At 39.5% G+C, this 17,961-nt stretch overlaps 2 protein-coding genes across 2 annotated transcripts in view; one reads left to right on the top strand and one right to left on the bottom strand.

Moving 5' to 3' along the window:
• The first annotated feature begins 1,246 nt into the window (after nt 1–1,246).
• Nucleotides 1,247–6,351, top strand: LOC309708174 (uncharacterized protein). The gene is made up of 4 exons (XM_082535967.1): nt 1,247–1,407; nt 2,130–2,483; nt 4,128–4,255; nt 4,645–6,351. The coding sequence occupies exons 1-4, from the start codon at nt 1,347–1,349 to the stop codon at nt 4,828–4,830; spliced, it is 729 nt and encodes a 242-aa protein (XP_082392093.1). The 5' UTR covers nt 1,247–1,346; the 3' UTR covers nt 4,831–6,351.
• A 4,939-nt stretch (nt 6,352–11,290) lies between these two features.
• tnrc6c2 (trinucleotide repeat containing adaptor 6C2) overlaps nt 11,291–17,961 on the bottom strand; it is a 40,448-nt gene continuing 33,777 nt past the window's right edge. The window contains 3 exon segments of the mRNA XM_082535950.1: nt 11,291–15,745; nt 16,338–16,477; nt 16,764–16,837. Of these exon segments, the coding sequence (XP_082392076.1) occupies nt 15,397–15,745; nt 16,338–16,477; nt 16,764–16,837 (563 nt within the window). The 3' untranslated portion in view covers nt 11,291–15,396.

Here is a 17,961-nt window from a genome sequence, read left to right as displayed (position 1 = left end):
GTCTGATGTAAGCTTTTCAGTTGATTAAAAATAGACGTGCGAGACAGTTTGGCAATCTCTTGCTAAATATATGATGACAGTCCTACCTTCTAATAACACATATTTAAGAAATATTAAGGGCCTCAGTTTCAAATTGTGGTCAAGTCAGCCCACACGTGGAGAAGCAACAACCTCAGTTTGTATCTGAGGCCGTCTCTGCTGCTGCAACAACAGGAAACAACGTCTTCTCCCCTCCTCTCGTCTCACTGCACCCATGTCTTCCTCATTTTTATTTTTTATTTTTTCCATTGTGCTTTAGTAAACACCCCACTTTATAACAGCTGCTGGGGTCCCACACAATGAGGTTTATCAGACCAGTCGACAGCTGAGGCTGGTTCTGTTATAAGAGTGTGCGATCTACTGTTTGAATAAAATCTTTGTCAAATTTTGTGCGACGGTAGCTATTAGTACAAGCTCGAGCTAATTCAGTTTTGGTTGTTACACCAAAAATGAAAATTAGTCAAAACATTATATTATCAGTCATCAAATTTCACAACATTAAACAAGGCCTTGTAAGATTGCAAGGCCTGCGAGTATAACATATCACATGAAAGGACATGGAGAAAGCTTGCCCTTTGGTGCAGGGGTTGCTCTCTGTAAGTACTCTTGTTATGGCTGAGCTCAGCTCGTGAAAAACAAGCCCCAGTAGCAACTGACTCTGCAGAAAGTTGGCAACTTCTGCCTCGGATCCGTTTACCCCACTCTGTGGCTTTACAACTGTTCATAGCTGCAGTGCTGTCGTTCCCAATCACTTCCATTTTGTTATAATTCTGTTCCAAGCTGGAATTCACCGAGTTCCTGAGAGTGACCCATTGTTTCACAAATGTTTGTAGAAGCAGTCTGCATGCCTAGGTGCTTCATTTTATACACCTGTGGCCTTCGGAGTAACTGGAACACATGAATACAATGAATTGGAAAGCTGAGAGAAGACTCTGCAATATAGTGTAGGTCAGAGTTGCTAACAAACAAATAAGCAAATTAAAAAAGAAGAATTAGTGGTCAATGAAAATGATCTGTACTGGACTGAAAGTGGATGAAAAAGCAGCCACTGTCCAAAGAATTTCCTCTTCTTTCTTTTTTTTGACTTGTGTTTTACACTCAGAAAGCCGGGAGAACTATTCCACTAACCGCTTGGTTAGTTTTTACTTCCTTTTGTTTGTGTCTTGAGGTTTGAAGGTGGGGCTAATGAAGTTTCACATAGTTTCATTTTCAATTAATCTAGTTTTGAAGTCCATTTAAGAGTCCTGCCATCTATAATCTCATAATTCTCTCCAGATCTTATTTACTGCTTTGTGGTAGTGGACCAGATGTCTGGGATTCAGTACCTGGCTTACTCGTGGGCTTTTGTCATCACACAGACTGGTTTTGGTAAGTTTTTTTTTTTTTTTTTTGCACAGCTCAGGCTGGCAGTTTGATCGTTTGCTTTTTTCTGTGAGGCTGAACCGAAAAGTCACTGAATAATTTCTGGGCTAAGCCACTTTTTAAAAGTCCTGATGGATAATCTCTTACATTTGTTATAATATGATGTTAGAATATACACTTTTCACTGCTGTTTACTGTTTATTTATATGTATGTACTGAATGTATACCATTGTATGGTATTACACAAGCCCAACTTTTTTGAAAATGCGCTTTTAAGTAAACAGAGAGTTAATTTATATAGTCCTTTTCAAGATGAGGAACAGTTACAAAGTGTTTTGCATAGGTATCAGTAAAAATCACCCAGGAAAGCGAAATGAACACACACAAACTGTGCAAAAGGTCACAAACCACAACCACAACCCAAATTTCTATTGAACAAAAGTTTTAAGCTACTTTTCAAAAGAGGCCACACAGTCACGGGTGCAAAGCGTGAGTGGTAAGTTGTTCTAAAGTTCTGGAGTGAAGTTTCGTCCCTGTATGTAGAATCACAAGAAGGACCCTATCTGAGGGCCTAAGAACCCAGCTAGCTTTGGTCAGACGAGTAATAAAAAAGCGAGAGGAGACAGAGATAAATTACAAATATATTCGGGCTAAAAATAAATCACGTGTGGTTCTTCTCTGTTTGTGATGCCTTTCTTTTTTTTCCCTTTTTTAAAATTTTCATCAAGTTTGCAGTGAGATTCACTTCTTGAAGCAGTATGAGGGTGAATCCGTTGTCCTTTCCTGTGAGATTGAACAGAGGTACCCAGCGCCCCTGGGAGTCTCACTCAAACGATCCTGGCTGGTTGAAGAAGAAGTGCTGTTCAAGTACACCAAGGAAGACTTTACAGTTAAAAATTCTGCTGACAAAAGCCGCATTCGCGTCAGGGGAGACCCGAGCCTTCATTCTGTGAATATCACCATCTCTCAGCTGAACGCCAGCGACACAGATCGCTACTACTGCGAGTTTGTTGTGGAAAATCTTTCCTCTGCAGATGACCGCATACGTGGAAAGATGGAATTCTTCCTCCTTGTTGGTGCTGGTGAGTGCAATTTTGTTTTTTTATTCAAACTAGAGGGTTTTTTTGTTTATTTCCAGAACTGTTGAGTATAAAGGCAAAAATCTCTCTACTCTTTTCCAAAGTAAGTATGTGGTGCTGTTGTATTGGGAATTGGACTTGTTTGTCTAGCACATCAAATCAAGTCGACTCGTCAGCTTCGTTGTTGTGCTCATCAAGCCTTTCCTAAACCGGCACTTTATCCTTTTGAAAGAAGCCATAGCCACCAGGGAATATGTCCATGTCCATGAAAAGCTGTACATGGTCTGCAAAACCGCTTAGGCAGGTGGCATGTGTCAAAGTAACATCCTCATGGATGCCAAGACCTGAGGTTTCCCAGCAGAACATTGCCCAAAGCATCACATCGTCTCTGTCATGTTGCTTTCTTCTAATACTTCATCCTAGTGCCATGTGATGTAAATGAAAACGTGATTCAACAGACCAGGTCACCTTCTTCCATTGTGTCCAGTAATGATGCTTTAGTGATTTCAGCAGTCGACAGGGGCACTCTGACTGGTCTACACACAACCAGCATCGACTTTCTTTTTGGCCAGTTTGAGTTATAGTACCCGTCTCTTGGAGTACAAAGCATAAGACGGTGTCTCAAACATCTTGAAAGTTCAGGTCTGATTTTAATATTTGAGTTGCCCAAGTTTCTTCTCTTTTCATAGATGCAGTTTTTTTATCAACTTTTTGCGTAAGAATTTGAAATTAAATATAAATTTGCTCATTAACACACGGTGCCAGATTCATACACACAGCAACAATATCAAAAGATGAATTAAAGTGTGAACCTAGCTTTTTAAAAGTTTAGGAAAAATCCTTACTGTTGGTACCCCTGTCTGTTACTTCACGTTGTTTGCCTTTCCCTCTGGAGATGGAGCTGAGGACAGAGGTCAGCGGACATGGAGGTGACAGAGATGTGTGCCTGGGGTTCAGCCATGCTCCCCTGCCTCCCCAAACATGGAGGAAGGCTTGGCTTGGGAGGGATGACTCTAAAGAGGCAGTCTTTCTCCTCTTTTTAGTTCCCAGAGGGTCCTGGATAACTTTTAATTGATTAGATCAGGTGCTACGGAGCACTTAAAGGCTCTAAAACATAACCCCTGTATTACAACAGCACCGTTTGCCTTTTTACAAGTTAGTCTGTGGGCATGTGGACAACTGACGAAACAAAGTCTGTAAATGACATCAAATGAGCCAGTGTTGTATGTGAGAGACAGCTTAAATAAGTAACTGTACAAATACGTCTGGTGACACTGCTGATATAAATGGGGATGTATGACTCATTGTCTCGAATAGTATACAGTAGTCAGGGATTTTTGTATCAGTGATGTGTGAGAGTTAACCTAATTATAAATAATGCAATAGACCTTTTGGATTGTAAAGAAATAAACATTCAATAATTGTTCAAAGATGCACTCGCCATTTTTCTTAATGTTATTACATTTTTGCAGATGGCAATAATGAATGAGAAATCATCTGTAACGTATTCACAAGTCAAATGTTTGTGAAGGAGTTTGTGTCGTTTTGAGATTTGGAGTATCAATCAAGAATTGTGCCAACTGTGCAATAAGTATGATGTTAGCACAGGGTCAGAGGTTCTGAACGTCTCTGTCTGGTTCCTCGTAGGATGCTTTGACCTTGTGCCTACAGGTGCTCAGTTTGGTGGCTCCAGTTACTCCTTTCTGGTGTACGCTTTGTCATCAGCTGTGGTTTTTCTCCTTCTGCTCTTCACTGGATTTGTGGTGATTTCTAAAGTGAGTAGCTTTTTATGTGCCACTTTGAATATACATATATACACGAGGCAAGAGGTGGAAATGTGTCACAAGTATTTCCACCTACACTGCCTGTTTGTTGCCATCAAGATCCTCTGCAGCTAACCACAGAAACCCCCACTGGTTTCAAAACTTTGTGCAGCCAGTTGGCACCTTTGAGTTAAACCCCCTCCTCTTCTAGTTTATTTCAGGTTATTTGAGTGCTAATAAAATGGTATTACAGTCATGTCTGAGTTAGGTTAACACTTCTTCTTAAATTTCCACAGAGGATGCTGCATTGAGAGAAAATGATGCATTTTGATTTCAACACAGGAAATCGTGAGTGTATGTTAATTCTGTCTTTTTTCTCCTCCTTTCACAATGACTGTCAGTGCAAAGGATCTCAGAGTATGAAGTCACATGAAGCCGATGTCTACGAGGAAATGGGTAGGGCAACACCTCCCAGTCAAACACAAGCACCTGCCCATCAGAGGGAAATAACAGAAGCTTCCCAACAAAGTAAACTTCACCTGGGGAACCCCTATGAATTTCAAGAGGTGCTCTCATCAACATCATAAACTAGAGTGTCCAAAAACACTAAACTCCAGTTAGTGTGCAGAATTCTTATATCTTTTAAATCTCCTGCATATTGCTAGACAGCTTGCATTCTGACATTTTTTTTAACCTTATTATAAAATAACTTTGGCTGCTTTTGCTGTGATCATAGTGATTAAATGCTCTGTACATTACTGAATTTTATTCTGCACTCCGTTACATATCCCAGTATACATATCCTTTCCAGTTACTTAGCAGTTGTCTCAGATTGGAGTAGATAGTGGTAAGTTGATCCGTTTTAGCAGACAAAGAGCCAAATAATCTGTCAAAGGGCTTCGTTCTGGTGTGCGGTGACTCAACTTAGCAGAAAGCCTGAGTTGACAAAGGAAGTAGATAATCAGTGTTGCAATACTCGTTATCTCTAACTGAGGTTTTTAGGTTTTGTGAAGACAGACAACACAAAGATATACTGAACTTATCTTGTAGTACATTCAGTCACCTTTTTACACGTTAAACTGAACATTTGGGTTATATAACAGGAAGAAGGAATGAAGAATGCATGGTTACATTGTAACACTGGTTCTTTGAGTAAGTACACTAGCCAGTATAGGTGGAAGTAAGCGGCTACATATGGAATGTGAGTGAGTCTCTTCACTCAGAGAACCAGCATTACAATGTAACCATGCAATAATACAATGTAACATTTTGAAGGAAACCAGTAAGAAAATGTTAATGGAAAATAATCAGACGTGAATTGAATCTGGCGGGGTTTCATCTAAAATGAACACCACACCTAGCCCTGCACCAGTCCAGCACAGAGGGCTGCAAACATCACCACAACACAGAAAACTAAGCAGTTTATCCTAAAGCAAAATGAACAGCACAAAATTATATTTCAGCTAGCTCTGAAAAAAAGATAGAAATCTGTACTTGTTGCAGGGAGAAATGGGAGAAATGTTTCATCACTCATCCAACTGATTTCTTCAGTCTCAGTTGACCGCAGGTTTCCCAGCTTTATAAACCGAGCAGTTGCATAACATTCAAAACTAGCATCATTGCCTAACAATAAGCCATTTTTGCTTTTATTAATTTGAAACCGTCATGACCGTTAGTGTTGTCATCAATATAGTTAAATATAATAAATATAGTTCATGCAAACAGTCATGGCAAATTACCTGTTAACAATGAGAAACTGTTGTGGCTCAATTTTTGGCAGTTGTGCTGATTTTGATTGTTTTGCAACTTCATCTACACAACTGTACTGTTTATAGGATTGAGGACACTTGCGATGAAAGGAAATTCTAACACGAATCAGAAATTTTACCGTCGTTGGGACAAGGTCGGTGAATACTCACTTCTCACCAATTGTGTCATGTGTTAATATGTCATTTTTTTTACATGCTGCATCGTACTGTTTTCTAAATGTGTTTATTTGCTGTGGTTTACTGTAGCTACCACTGTTTCACTTACTATCCCAGATTTGTTTGTGTGAGCATTGTGTTGCAGTTTGCATTAAAGTCATTTTAAAGCAAATGCAGTCAGTTTTTTTTTTTTTACTATGTTGCAGGTTTAAATGTTGTTTATTCCTTTGATCATACATTTGTTCTGAGACTCCAAAGCCTGATTTCTTTTTTTAATAGCAGTTGGGCTAAATCAGGTGGCGGTGGGCTTTTTTCTTTTGTTTTATCACTTAAAAAATACATTGCTATGAACATTTGTCTCTGTATGGTGCTATTAAGTTACGTAGCAGTCATCAGTTAGTGAGTGTCATTTAATTGTAGGTTTACTGGCTTTAGCTACTGGCACCAGCTAAACTAACTGTGTGTGTACAGACAGCCCTATAAAGACAGTCAGTGGTTTCCTCAGATCAGGAGAAGTGAAGTGAGGCTGTAGTGCCCAGAATGTGTTTGTTTCCAGTTACAATGAGTTATTTTGGTCTAAGTTTCACTTCATGTACAACGCTCACCTCTGGGAGGTGAGTCTGTCTAACCCATCACACTCCGTGAAGTCGTACATAAATTAAATGTTCTGAAGGATTTTACATCACTTTGACTTTCAGTCAAGAACTGAACCAAATTATTAACTAAGAAAAGAATATTCAATTCAAGTTTATTTATATGGTGTCAAACCACAACAACAGTTATCTCAAAGTGTTTTATAATGCAAGGCAAAGACGGGCTGGTTCTTGTATAGTGCCTTAAACAACAACAGCCTCATTCACTTATTCATACAAGTATGTTTTGTCTGCACCTAAGTTCTAACATTTTCAGACATCCATACTCCAATGAATGTATCAGAGAGCGAACAGACAACCACCAAAGCTCCAATTAGTAGATGACCTGCTCTACCTCGTAAGCTACAGCCAACTCTGCAGTTTTAAGATTATTGGTAAAATAAATAAATACATAATAATAAAATAAAAATAATTAAACAAAATCTTAAAGATACAGTAATTTTTGAGATTATGTAATAGAAAAAAAATGATGTACTCATAACTATACAATGATTAGTGTGTGATTATGTGCTACAACAAATTGATGTGCTCATAAACTAAAAAAAAAGAATCCATTTAAAATACACAGGAAAGAGCGCCGGTCTGTGGAAGCTGCTATGTTGTCCTGCTATTTTAAATACAGCAGCTGAGACGGACACGTTTTGCCTGATCTTGTTTTATGTATCTAGCAAGAGATCGACCACTTACAGACCTATTGTACACCTTATAAGTTTTTTTTTGTTTCTTTGGGGGGGGGGGATTAAACTGCTTTCAAACTATGTATGATCATTTAAGAATTGTACATGCTTATTTTCATCCTCATCATCAGAGCTGTAACACATCAAAAGATGCCTAAACATTATTATTACTTACTTTGAGACATGCCACCCTTCCACCTCTGGACAGCTGACAAGTGGGCTAGACAATAACTTAAAACAGCTGGTTTTAAGTTATTGTTATTGGTGCTACATAAATAAAATTGAATTTAACTGAACTGAATGGAATGTCCAATGTTAGATCCACTTCAAAGAAAGTTTCACTAATATCAGCCAACAGCAGCGCTTACTAACAAACGTTCAGGATACCATCAAAAGCAGAAGTGAGCTTCTGCGACTTGTATTAGTTTTCACGCATTTCACCTGGCATTGCCAGCTGAGGTAAACAGCCGACTAACAGCCTGCATTTACAACAGATAAACTACCAAAACTACCACAGTGTGTTTTTCCCTACAGCAGCCACTGTAACTAGGATTATGCAATTAAATTGGAAGGGGTAAGAAACCAGAATTCAGTTGGCTGCAATCGAAAGGTGCTGAGATTTTACACATTGTACCTTCAACATAGCTCTTGGCTGTTACTTTGGAGCATTATAAAAATATTCACCAGACCTTAAAATCTGCACGTATGGAATCACAAGTAAAATATGCTAAAAACAGCTTTAAAAGTTTGATTTTAGTTGCCCCCCAAAAAGCTTTTTTTCCCTTCTACTATTAAAAAAAAAACAACATACAAACAAAGAAAAAAAAAAAAAAAAAAAAACAGGACAAGATACAAAATAACAGACAAGAAAATTTGCAGTTTATTAATATAGTCCGAAAGAAGTTCCATGGAAACATTTTTTTTTTTCTTCGGTGCATGTCTTTAACAATCACATTCTATGAGGAGAAAAAAAAGAACAACATTAAAAGCCACAACTTTGTATTTCAGTTACAGACAATTTCACTTTTTTTTTTCTTCAAAGTAAAGAGAAAGGCAAAGGCAAAGTACCCCCACTCCCACAACCCACCCGCCGTCCTCCCCTTAAAAAAAAACAGACAGCCTTAAAAGTAACGGGCTTCTTTTTGTTTTTTCCTCAGTACAACCCACAGTGCTTTAGCAGAAGGATAAGCGCTCATTGGTTAAGGATTACACAGCATGACGACGCAATGTAAAATTTTGCTAAAACATTAGATGACAATAGGTGGGATGGGAGTGGAAGAAATTTCAGCAAAAAACACACACAAAAAAATGAAAACCCTCCATCAAACCCTGAACCCCAGAGTCTGAGTCGACAAACGCCGCAGTACAGCAGCAGGGTTTGGACTCCTCCCTCCCACTTGTGCATAGATCATGATCCATTAAAAACCAGCTTTATTCCTCCTCTTCAACATGCCTCTGAAAACCATCTGTTACATGTTAAGAAATCTCTCAGCTATTGAATACCTGTCACAGGAACTGACATGTTAACAGGCAGGAGAGATGATTTTAAAACAAACAAACAAAGAGTGTCTTGCACGTGCTCCTGAACTACAGGATGGAAACTCAAAGTCAAAACATACAAATGCATTTTCCTGTCACTGTCATAATGACAATCAAACCACTGATCGCGTTTAAATGTAAAGCAATTTCTACTTCAAATTTCACATGTAAAGCGCTCCACTTTTCTCAAAGTTGATTCTTAGTCTTATTTGGTAAATATGTGACTTGCTACGAACATTTTTTGTTGTTTTAAAGAAACAATGGTACTCTCTATATTCTGTTAAACTCATAAACTTCAGTGCTTTCTTGGAGTTTAATAGTTCTCAGTTGCTTATTTTCACACGAACATCAAACCTAGAAATGATGGAGTTGGTATCTGGAACCCTGGCCTTCCTGAGACAAAATCCACATCTTTTTTTTTTTTTTTAAATGAGTGTGCAAGATAGTGAGTAAACTGCGTTGCAGTATTACAGAAAACATAAAATCACCATGTAACACATACAGAGATAGTCCATCGATACTAAAAGAGAAATTAAAAATTGAAATATGACAACACTGATCAATCCCAGAGTTCTGAAAGTAGCATAAATCTTCATTTTGCAAGATTTTCATGTCCATATTTGATGGAAGATGAAATTTGTCCTTAAAAACAAAAAACGAAACCAAAAAACATTCCTGTTTCCTTGAACTCCGATAAATGAAATGCTTTGTAAACGACAGGTGGCTTTTGCAAAATAAAAAAAGAAAAGATAGGCACCTCTGAAATGAGTCTTATAACAAACTCACCTCCCACACTTTATCCCTTTCCGTCTCTCCATGAAGTTAAAATCGGGATTACTAGTCCTTCTACAGCTATCTATGGCCACAGTTCTTTGTTTTGTTTTGTTTTTGTTACTCTTTTTTTTTTCCTTTTATCATTTTTTTTTTTTGCACATTTTTCTTTTTTAATTTTTTTTTCCTATTTCCTTTTTTATATAATTGGAACAAAATGGTGCAATACTCAAGATAATCCTTGTATTGGATTATTCCACAATAAAAGCCACTATAAGGTAGATAAACTTTTTACAGAATGGAAAAACAAAGTCCTTGAGTAAACATGTACACATGAATTGTCACCATCGCCCCTCCGTACTTAGACTCGTTTAACTACGATTAGCTGAGTGAGGGGTAGAAGACACTCAGTGCAACGTTAGAAGATAACAACGTCTATCAGAATAGTTTTTGACAGATCATCAACAATAACAACAACGAAAAAAAGAAGATATAAACAGACACAAAATATAACGTACTGAGTGGAACATAACAGCAGGCCACGTGCCCTGTACACAGTTTCTTGAGCACACATTCATACAAACATCTGACTTTCAAGCACACATCTAAGATGACTTTGTTTTTTTCAAAGATTTTGTATTTGTAACTTAATGCAATACACATCTGGTGTTCTCTAAAAGCCCCTAAGTGTACCTGTCAGATGGAAAGAACAAAAAAAAAAAATAATTACTGACTTCACATTATGTTATTGGCGTTCAATGATTCAAGTATTTCTGTTCAATGTTTTGTTTTGTTTTGATATGTTTGTGATTTCTTTTTTTTTTTTTTAATCAACTGGGTAAAATATGCATTAAACCAGGTGATTCAGGTTGGGCTTTTAGGCAGCCTAATTAACAAACAAATAACACACATATACAGTACAAACACTTCATAGTACTGTAATATGTCATCAAAACCAGAACGTGCATATCTGACTCCGTACAAGAAAGACTTTGCTTTCGATCAGTCAAGTATCAGTTTATACCCGACCCAAATTCTTTCCTTTGTCTCACTTATTTGCGGGGAAAATACATATTGCTCATTTTCAGCTGTGTTAAACCAAGACCTTTCAAACTAAAATGAAAGTTTCAGAGGTTACGATCCAAGAAGTCTGAAGAGGTGATACCACACACCGTACTCACAGTATATATATATATATATATATATATATATATATATAGATATATATATTTATATGTAGTGTATACATATACTGCTATCTAGAACAGAGCTGTAGAGAGGAGAGCCTCTCGATGCTGGTGCAGCATGGGAAACCCCCTTCACTGTCAGGGTTCTCCAGTTAGTACAGGATGCTGGGAGGTCCTCGGCTATTGGGTCTGTCTGAGCTTGGATCAAGGCAGTTACAGAAACAGGCAATAGTGATTTTTGCTTGTGTGCTGCAGGACTGAAAGTCCTGAAAGGTAGCCTTTTCCCGTTTTCTTATTTTTATTATTTTTTTAATATATATTTTTTAAGCTTTTTTTTTTGTTTTTTTGTTTCATTTTTAAGACTTTGTACCTCTTGAAATGTGCCTCTCTGCTCCTGCTGATGCAGAATCAGAGAGTGAGGCTGATACAGTGGGCCCAAGCCACCTGGGTCTGTGGAAATGTACAGTTCAGTGGGCCTGCTTTGAGCAGGGCACAAACGTAAAACGAGATAAATACAGCATCCACAAAAAAAAGGCACCCCAGCCACCGCTCTGCTCCTTTAGATGTTGGTAGCAGAGGCTGATGACCAGAGACGTTTCAGCTAGAAGTGCAGAGCTTTTAACATATTATAGATCTTTTTTTTTCCATTTAGATTTTTTAGCATTTTTAAGATTTTTATGTCAAACTTCATAAAAATGACGTTAAAATGCAATTTCATTTTTGGTTTTAAAAAAATATGTACCCGGGATTACCCATCATCAACTGTGCACTGTAGCAAACCGGAACCCCCAACTGAGTAAAGATTTTCTCCTTAGCTTGGGGCATTCCCCACAAAAGCATAAAAAAAAAATCTCAGTCGCTTCAGGGTGTGATGCTGCCGCCCTTTTGTTTGATCCCTCCTGTCCCCCCCTACACCCTCTGCAAAGGTCATCAAAGCTCCTCCAAACAGGGAACAGAAGTGCTCTCTATAAATATACAGTATGACACAGCAAATTTATATTGGCACAATACATTGGCATCTTTTTACATGCAATAATGTCTCCCCAAACAATAACAAGAGGCCATCTTTTTGGGAAGAGGATTCAATGCGAGCCTCTTCCCCCCAACAATAAGGATTCAGTTTCGAGGCATGAGGTCTGTACGTCCTGCTGCGTGCAGATGGCCTTCGAAGTTTTAGACTTTGCTCTCACAGTAGAAAGGACAGATACGGAGAGCTGCATCTCATACTTTGTATCATCAACTCCCCTACCCTGAGATCAAGCTGGACAGAAGCGTCTTCAGCTCAGAGAGAAAGGCCGACCTTTTGATAAAGTGTTCTAACTTTTAGATACATGACAGTGTTCTGGTGGCTGAGCCTGACTTTACAGAAACTGCGGCCAGTTTGAAGTGCTGACAGGAGCGCGTGGGGGACAATTGTTAGGATATGCCAAGCTCTGGGAGGAGTGCTCATTCCCAAGACAGCTTTGGCGTGCTGTAAAGGGCCCCAGCCTCTCGTCTTTTTGCATAGAAACAGATATGAGGGCCTGTAGGTGCTTGGTCAGGGGAGGGCTACTGGGTCTTCTTGTGGTGGAGGAGGAGAGGAGGTCATAGCATAGCAGCTAGGCAAAGGGCAAGGGGGGACAGCCTGCGGGCAGGTGGAGCAGCTTGGAGCGGCAAACACCCACATCCCCCGTCTGAGACACCTTTTTTTTTTTTCTTACACATCTCAAGATACTACCTGGAAGTACTACAGAATACTGTCAAACGAAGAAAGCATGATCAGTTAAAAACAAATAGACAATCATTAACGGTCTGTAGTATTGATCCTCATTTTGCATTCAATACACAGGATGAACATACAGAGGCACCTCTGACCAAAGTGTTTCTGCATATGAACAGTGAAGGGCTAGTTCAGCAGCCAGTACTTTGTAGACCACTGCATGTAGATAAAAATAACAATATAACACACTGGAAAAAAAAAAAAAAAAGTCAAATGATCTTTTCCAAAAAATACAAAGTACACTGGCAAAAATTCCAGAAATATGACTATTACATCTTCCAGCTAAAGTGATCTTTGTGTCAAAGAACTGAGAGATGGGAGGTGGGGGAGAGGGCAGGATGACAGCAGGGTCGAGTGGTAGTGGGCCCCTGTTGGAGATGCCGTGTGTGCGGCAGAGAGCCGTGATTGGCCAGTCCCGGAGGATCCGTTTTTCACGCCAGACTGAGAGACGGTCAAGTGGAGCCCAGGAGGAAGTGCTGCGCTGTGGGGCTGCCGCTCGACATCCAGAGGACCACAGCAAAGAGGCACTCAGTGGACACTCCCCCACCTCACCCCACTCTGACTCAACCACCGACTGACCGGATTGGCTGTCCAGCGGGTGTCAGAGACCACTGACACTGCAAAGTCTAGAGCCTCCAAAGAGAGCAAGGATAACAATTTTTGGAGTAACAGTGATAATCACGTTGATATAGTTCAAAGAAGGGGAAAAAACCAAGAGTGAAGTTTTTTCCCCCCAAAAGTCCAATGGTACAGTTCAGTTTTGTTTCCCTTCAGCCTGCTACCAGAGGAACAACGCCAGACACGTTTCCATGGAATAGATACAGTACATAAAAGAGCAGTACTTTTTTTGTGTTGTTTTCATCGTTTTTGCTGCTCCTTTTTGATTTATTGGATTGCAGTTGAAGCGATTTGCTCTTCATAAGTGCTATGATAAAACCCTTAGAACTCAAAAAAAAATCTTAGTCTCTTCTGTTTGTACAGTACCAAACGCAAGGAACACTCGTAGGTCTACTGCATTAGGAGAAACCCCTCTTATTTGGTATTGTGCCAGATGCCCAGAACCATCCAATCCCGCTGTGGTTTCAGTCTCTGTTGGGTGTGGCTGTGGCACGCAGAGAGGAAGTGTGCATTGTTGTGTACCCCAGTGTCACTTTTTAGTACAATTTGCTGCATACACAGTTCAACAGCTGCTTCTTCCTCTTTGCAGAATTTTCCCAACAGTTTCAAGGGGACTGGTGGTCTGGAGGGAATCCAAGTTTTGAAAAATGGGGGTAAGGTGGGTTTTTTTTTGTTTTTTTTTTGAAGTTCCAAAGTCTTTTTGCTGAAATCAGCAACATTCAAAACATAAAAGACAAACAAGAAAACAAAAATATTAGACAAACCAGCTCCGGTGGACATCGACTGTGGACGGAAGAAAGGTCTATGGTGTATATTGCACAATGTAACTGTCACTTGAAAGTAGAATTGAGGTTTTTTTCCTCCGAAAATTGGCCGACCATAAAGGCCGCTGGGCTTCATAACAAATCTGTCATTAGAAAATTCGACAAAGCACCAGAAAGCAACTGGGTTCCGATTTTAAAGGTGACCAGAAGGATCCGGGCTCACAGAGGTCAATGATTAGGTGCCACCGGACATACATATTCATAAGGAAATGGACAAACGCAGCAAGGCTGACAAATAATCTTCTCTCAGCTTATTCGTTGTGATGGGTGTCAAAACTTTTGCTTGGATTTAGGCCTACCAAAGAAACAAAACAAAAACAACAAAAAAACAACTGTGTCAATCCCTTTAAGACAAATTAAAATAATACGTAGATGATTGGTAGTGCCAGTCACGTGGCGTGGCCAGGCCTTCTTACTGCCCGGCGACAAAGTCAGTCACCAGTTGTGTCCTGTACCGCTCGCTGGCTCAGAGGTGAAACTGTGCAAGATTTCAGCTTTTTCTTCAGTTACAAAACAAAAAAAAGAACAAAAAACAAAGACGGCTTGGGAAGGACCTGGGCCAGAGAGCACTTAAGGCTAATATTAGTGCTGAGAAACAAACATTAACATAACTAGTAAAGGTCTTTGAACAACATCATTGGCCATGGATATGCTGGGAATGGTTGTTGTAAGTCTTATTTTGGGATGATTTTTTTTTATTTGTTTTTAGGAGGGAAAAGGAAAGTCTCAGATGGCAGCTTTGATTGCTTCTCCTAAAAAGAAATCCTCCCACAGAATGCCATGAATACTTATGGAAAAACTAATAAAACAGTTAAAAGGTTTCTTTGTGTTGTGTCTCACTTCAGTTTTTTTTTTTTTTTTAATATAATGCATTTTAAAAAATACCAAGAGGACAAAAAGGGCTGTTTTCCCTCAAAAACAAAACAAAAAACGGCAAACCAAATGAGAAAGGGACCAAAGTAAAACAAAAGGACTGGGGTCTGCAGTCTGTGGTAATGACCCCAACCTTCTGATTTACAATTCACAGTTCAAACAGTTCAAATTGATACTGATTATCACCACATGATTTGCTTGGGTTTTGCTCCTGTTCACATTGATTTTTTTTTTTTTCTTTTCTTAATCCACCCCACCCTCCACCAATGGCTTACATGACATGGTGGCGGTGAGTTAGTTGGTTGGTTAGTGTGTTGTGGCATCATCCTACATGGACTCCCCACTCAGCAGATCTCCAGGCAGCAGGGTGTTAATAGGGGTGGGGCTCCCAATCACGCGTGCATCCTCTCCACTGGGCGGACCCCACAGGCTGGAGTACTGAGGCACACCGCCCCACAGCAGGTCGCCTCCGCTGGCCTTGCCTCCGCCGGTGCTGCTGCTCCACTGGCCAATTGAGTGGGACTGCGCTGCCCCGCCCATTCGGTTTTGATTGGTTCCCGGGTTGGCCTGCCAGCTCGTGGTGTTTGCCCCCAGCGACTGGCCTTGTGCAAAAAAGCGGTTCACTTCCTCCTCGCCAGCAAACTCCGCCAGGATTGTGGTATTTCCGAGCACGCACCTTAACGCACAGAAGAAGAAGAAAAAAAAAAATTATGAATGGTTTTTACGATCAGGAGCAAACCAGACATGACAGATGATTGCTTTTAATGTTATTCAATTGTTTTTGTGCTTAATGCCAACATTACACTGTAACCACATTTAATGCTGCTGATAATGAAAAGTGGGTCACAAGGCTTGTATTTTGTTTCCATGGCAACAAACTATTAGCTAAACCGAATCAGGGAACTCTCATGAGACTCACAGAAATAACAACGTGAGCGTGCAGCCTAAACACGTGTCTCCACACTGCTCTTTTCCCATGATGAACTAATTATCACAACAATCTCTGTAATTTTGCAATACATCTGACCACGGTGTGACTCCCCACCCCCATGTGACTGTCCCAGACACAAAAATAACATTGCTTGGAATTATTGAGAATGTTGAACTGTTCTATTCATGAGAAAAGATACTAAAGAAATCAGGAACACTGTGTTTTCCCCAAGCATTTGTCTTTTTTTTCACTGTTATATTGCCTCAGTAAAAAGTGCCCTTTTCCCCCGTTTTTAAGTCCACTTTTGCTGATGTAAGAGACTTGTGCTAACGCTTACATGTGCAGGGACTTCTGGGCCTTGGCAGCCTCGTCCTTGGAGCTGTAGCGCACCACAGCATTCCCCTGGGTCAGGTTGAGATGGAATGTGATCAAGGGGCCGTGCTGCATACACAGGGTCCGCAGAGTTGAACCATCAATCTGCAGCAAAGAACAAGACATTAGCACACTAAAGTTGCAGTCACAACTATCTTACCATTTTATCTCAAACACAGTCTACCTTCTGTTTTTATTCCTTTTGCTTTGTTTCTTTTGTCATTGCAACTATATAAAAGGTTACACCAGCAGAAATCTACAACTGCAGATTCAAATTTGAGCGGACTAAACTCGAATTCCTTATAATGGCCCAAGGTATCAGTGAAAAACTAGCAAAAAAAAAAAAAAGAAAAGGAAAGAAAAAAAAAGAAAAAAAGAAAAGCATACGCACTTGTGGGGTGAGATTCCTCAGCACCAGCCAGCTGCTGGTTCTGTTGGAGCTGTCTGTACTCCATGTGGTTCCCTCTGTAACACGGATGCAGACAGAGTTAAAAATTAAGAGTTTTCTTGGAATAATGATTTGCAGAAATACTTTCATTACAAGTTATTTGACTCAATGTCAAAACTGAATCTTGGTCAGGCACAGGCACGCATTGCAAGAAGCCTAGATGACTTCTTTCTAAAGAAAGATAAAGTGAGTGTGTATCAATGTGACAGTGCCCTTCTAACAGAAAGAGAAAAATAGCTGTATTCAACATACAACACTCTCTGATATTATGAGACTTTTTCCAGAGCCCTGAGACTCTGGGCCTTGAAGTCTAAGAGCTCAACTACTAAGGAAAACATGACACCAGTTGCTATCTATTCCACACACTAAATTTATTTCCTCTTTGCTGCATAAAGTATAGATCTGTCATGTCAAAACGAGGTCACGCGAAAGCTGGTAAACCTCAAGATGTCAGTTTGGCAGGGTGTGTTCAGGCAACCTTTACAATACCAAGAGTTGGGTTGTGCTAAGTCGCAGCTGTGAACACCACACCTATGCATAGGCAACCATGTCTGTGGCTTGCGTGTAATACATCATAGAGATGTATTCGCCTGTATTCGTGGTCACGGCAATCTGCTCAAATGTCCTGATTTGTCCTCTGTAAATTACAGGCACTGTACGCAGCTTAAGCTCAGCAATTTCAAAGAAATTGTTAGAAGCAACCTGATATTTATTTGTTCATGAAGTAAATAGCCAATATTGCAGTTATGATGATGATACACTGTTCTTTAAAAAAGCAGTTTAACCCACATGATGATCATTAACTAAAGCTGAAATGAAAATGAAAACTAAAACTGGGCATTAAAAACCATTTTAGCCACCTGAAATAAATATAAATGAGACTTCAGAAAAAAAAGAAAATAAGAAAATTACTTGTAAAGTGTGTCATTAAAAAATAAAAAAGGAATAATGTCTTTACTTTATGTTACTATAATCAAATTTATAAACGCAACCAGTCTGAGCAGGCTTTGGGGAATCTGGTTATTGAGACTGTCTACATGACTGTTTGTATAGCTTGAAAAGAAACATCATATCGTTATAAACTTTCTAAATCACACAATCTGACTCTTCCTCGTGTAGTAAAAACAAAACTAAAACTAAC

The sequence above is a fragment of the Aulonocara stuartgranti genome, assembly GCF_965226115.1.
Source record: "Aulonocara stuartgranti genome assembly, chromosome: 6".
NCBI lineage: Eukaryota > Metazoa > Chordata > Actinopteri > Cichliformes > Cichlidae > Aulonocara > Aulonocara stuartgranti.
This window is presented reverse-complemented; position numbering and strand designations above follow the sequence as displayed.